We start from the raw sequence: 2,916 nt of genomic DNA, 5'->3' as shown, positions 1-2,916 counted from the left end.
TCATAATTAAGATTTAAGAGACATGAACTCATGAAGAACCAAAAATCAAGAAAACTTGATTTTGACCATCCAAGTATATATTCATTTGGTTTCTACGAAAATAGTGAATAGACAAAACGGACTAACTTTTAAAACTTTTGTTTGGAGTTGTTACAATAGAAGACATAAATGTGACAAACTCAAAAACTTCAAAATAATCCTCAATTGGAAATTTTAAAATTTTCAAGCTAAGATTTTGACAAAATTGACTGAATTAAGCCCATCAACCCAAATAATTAGTTACTTAAAATAAGTAAATTTTAGAAGAAGAGATGAAAGATAAGCCCATCAACCATTACTGATTCTTACTATCATCTACCAAATTAAACCATCCAATAATTACTAATACATTTAATTAACATTAACATTAAAATTAACATAAATATAAAACTAATTACTAACATCATGGTCTAATAATCATAATAAAACTTAAATTAAAACAACAAACAAACAAACTGAAAAACAAAGGGTAACATTATAATTAACCACCCTACCAGAAACAAACAGAGGAGTTGTTATGATGATTTAAACGAATGAACTTTTTCCTTCTAAACCCATAGAAGAATCCATGACGTAGCCTGAACCATATCATCTTCTGGATCTTTTTTGCAGATCTTAGTTTGACCCATATTAATCTCTTGACCCGAAACAAAGATCTCTTCATTTTCTGACCCGTTGTTTGTTTCCTGCTAAACTGATAACTTTTAAGAAATAACTGCCTTTTCTCTACTTCTGTTATGGCTGTGTACGGAATCATAGCCATTCCCATACCCGTACCCGTACCCATACCCGAATCAGTTCTGAATATGGGATTCATGGGTTTTGGACAAAAGAAGAATTAAGAAGATGGAGAAAATGAGAAGTTTATATAAGGAAATGTGAAAGAGGTTGTTTGTGTGTGTGTGTGTATGCTGTTATATGATCACTTGTTATAAAAGTTATAAAGTAAATAATTGTTTAATATATTATATTTATAAATCAATTCTTTCGGCCATCTTTTTCTTAAACTTCCTTCCTCACTTTCCATCTTTTTTTATTTTTCTAGAATATTATATTATGTTTGTTTCCTGGACCACATAAACATTATTATATATTTTCTGACTTTAAATATATGAAGGATGATTCTCACACACACTTTTTTATCCTTACACACCTATTTTAACCTTTTACTCTTCTAATAATACTCAATTGGTGTGTGATGATCAAAAAAGTGTGTGTGAGAATCATCCCCTAAATATATTAATCTCAGTATATAATATATTGGAGTATAAACTATTTTTTGGGGTGATGGTATTGCTTGAGTTATAGCAGTCAATCAAATGATATTAGTAATTGGGAACATGAATTTGATTTGGTTTTTATATTTATGTGAAATTCATAATTTACAGTTAGGTTTTTGCTGTATGTTCTTTGGGATTTCAAATATGAGAAATTTCTTTAAATTTTTGTAACAAAATAATACGGAGTATTAAAAATTTGATATCATGTGTAACAAAATTAACAAAGAATGGTGATGCAATATTTCATTACATTTGTATAGTTAACCCTTATATATTATATATACTAATACGGACCCAGTATATTTTTTATATACTAAAAACCAGGGATAAATGTGTAGTTTCAGTTGATTCGGATTGTAGTTTTGAGTTTGCGTTCACACCACAATCGGTCTCTCAAATTCTGTTCAATTTACACGAGTTTCAGTTGATTCGGATTGTAGTTTTGAATTTGCGTTCACACCACAATCGGTCTCTCAAATTCGGTTCAATTTACACGACAGCTCCTCAAGTTTACACTTTTTCAGGGTAGAAAGTGTAAACATATAATTTTATTAAAATAAAATAAACTACTTCCCCCGAATTTATAACGCGCCCTATCTTCTCGCTCGGTGCGAGTTAAATTTTTCCAAGATCACCGTTCAACTCGAAAAAGTCTTACGAACCCAACGAGACTAACTATACGCGAAACGGACACTTTTTAAAAAACGTTTAACACAACGACAGCCCGTATCTTTCTGTTTGTCGCAAGTTAAATTTTTCCGACAGCACCGTTACACTCGAAAAATTTTTATAAACAAAACAAAACTAACTACGTTCGAAACGGACACTTTTTAAAAAACGCTTAAGACAACGACATCTAAAACGGCGCTTAAGACATAGGCCGTTTTCCCCTCTGTAATACACAACGCTACGTTAAATATGAATGCACAGGCCGAAAGCTCCCGCCGCATCGCGTGAACCGGATCCGGACTACTTTAGAACTATATATGAATGCTAATTGGCTATGAAGTCTAGAATTATTTTAATAACCTCTAGAACTCTCTAGTTTGCATAAAAGTGATATATATAACAATTATTTGTTGATTTTAAAGTGACGATTAGTGAATTATACTATATATTTTTATACATGTTAACGACAACTCTAAAAGTTATTTGTTATAAAATTTATAAACTTTTAACCAACTTTATCAATTATATTATTGTTCTTAAAGTTTTGTATTTACAAAACGACCCTTTATTAGTGCTGAATGTTAACAAATTTGTCATATACCATAAATACTCCGTAATTAGCATATTAAAAAAAAACAAGAATATATTAAATAACGAGCAAACGCGGTCTCGGTACCAGCATACATACACTGTAGAAAACGGATTAATTGTTGTGTTTAGTTGAGTAATGCTACAGACACCAACTTTTTACAAAACAAAGCTCGCATAATTAGTTAGTTACTGATCATGCATATTTTAACCGAGGGGTCTTAACATGCTTGCTCAACGTAAAGGAGGGGTTTAAGGATCTTAGAACGTGGCTCTCCGGTCCGGCTACCGTGAATAACCCTGGCCGACATGATGATGTCGGCGGGGTGGCCAAGTGATT

At 31.6% G+C, this 2,916-nt stretch overlaps 1 protein-coding gene across 1 annotated transcript; it reads right to left on the bottom strand.

Annotated features, from left to right (window-relative positions):
* Positions 1-332: 332 nt before the first annotated feature.
* On the bottom strand, positions 333-961 carry LOC139885640 (uncharacterized). Its single transcript, XM_071869389.1, has one exon. The coding sequence runs from the start codon at positions 854-856 to the stop codon at positions 530-532; it is 327 nt and encodes a 108-aa protein (XP_071725490.1). The 5' UTR covers positions 857-961; the 3' UTR covers positions 333-529.
* Positions 962-2,916: the final 1,955 nt, after the last annotated feature.

Source organism: Rutidosis leptorrhynchoides, chromosome 1, assembly GCF_046630445.1.
Source record: "Rutidosis leptorrhynchoides isolate AG116_Rl617_1_P2 chromosome 1, CSIRO_AGI_Rlap_v1, whole genome shotgun sequence".
In the NCBI taxonomy this organism is placed as follows: domain Eukaryota; kingdom Viridiplantae; phylum Streptophyta; class Magnoliopsida; order Asterales; family Asteraceae; genus Rutidosis; species Rutidosis leptorrhynchoides.
This window is presented reverse-complemented; position numbering and strand designations above follow the sequence as displayed.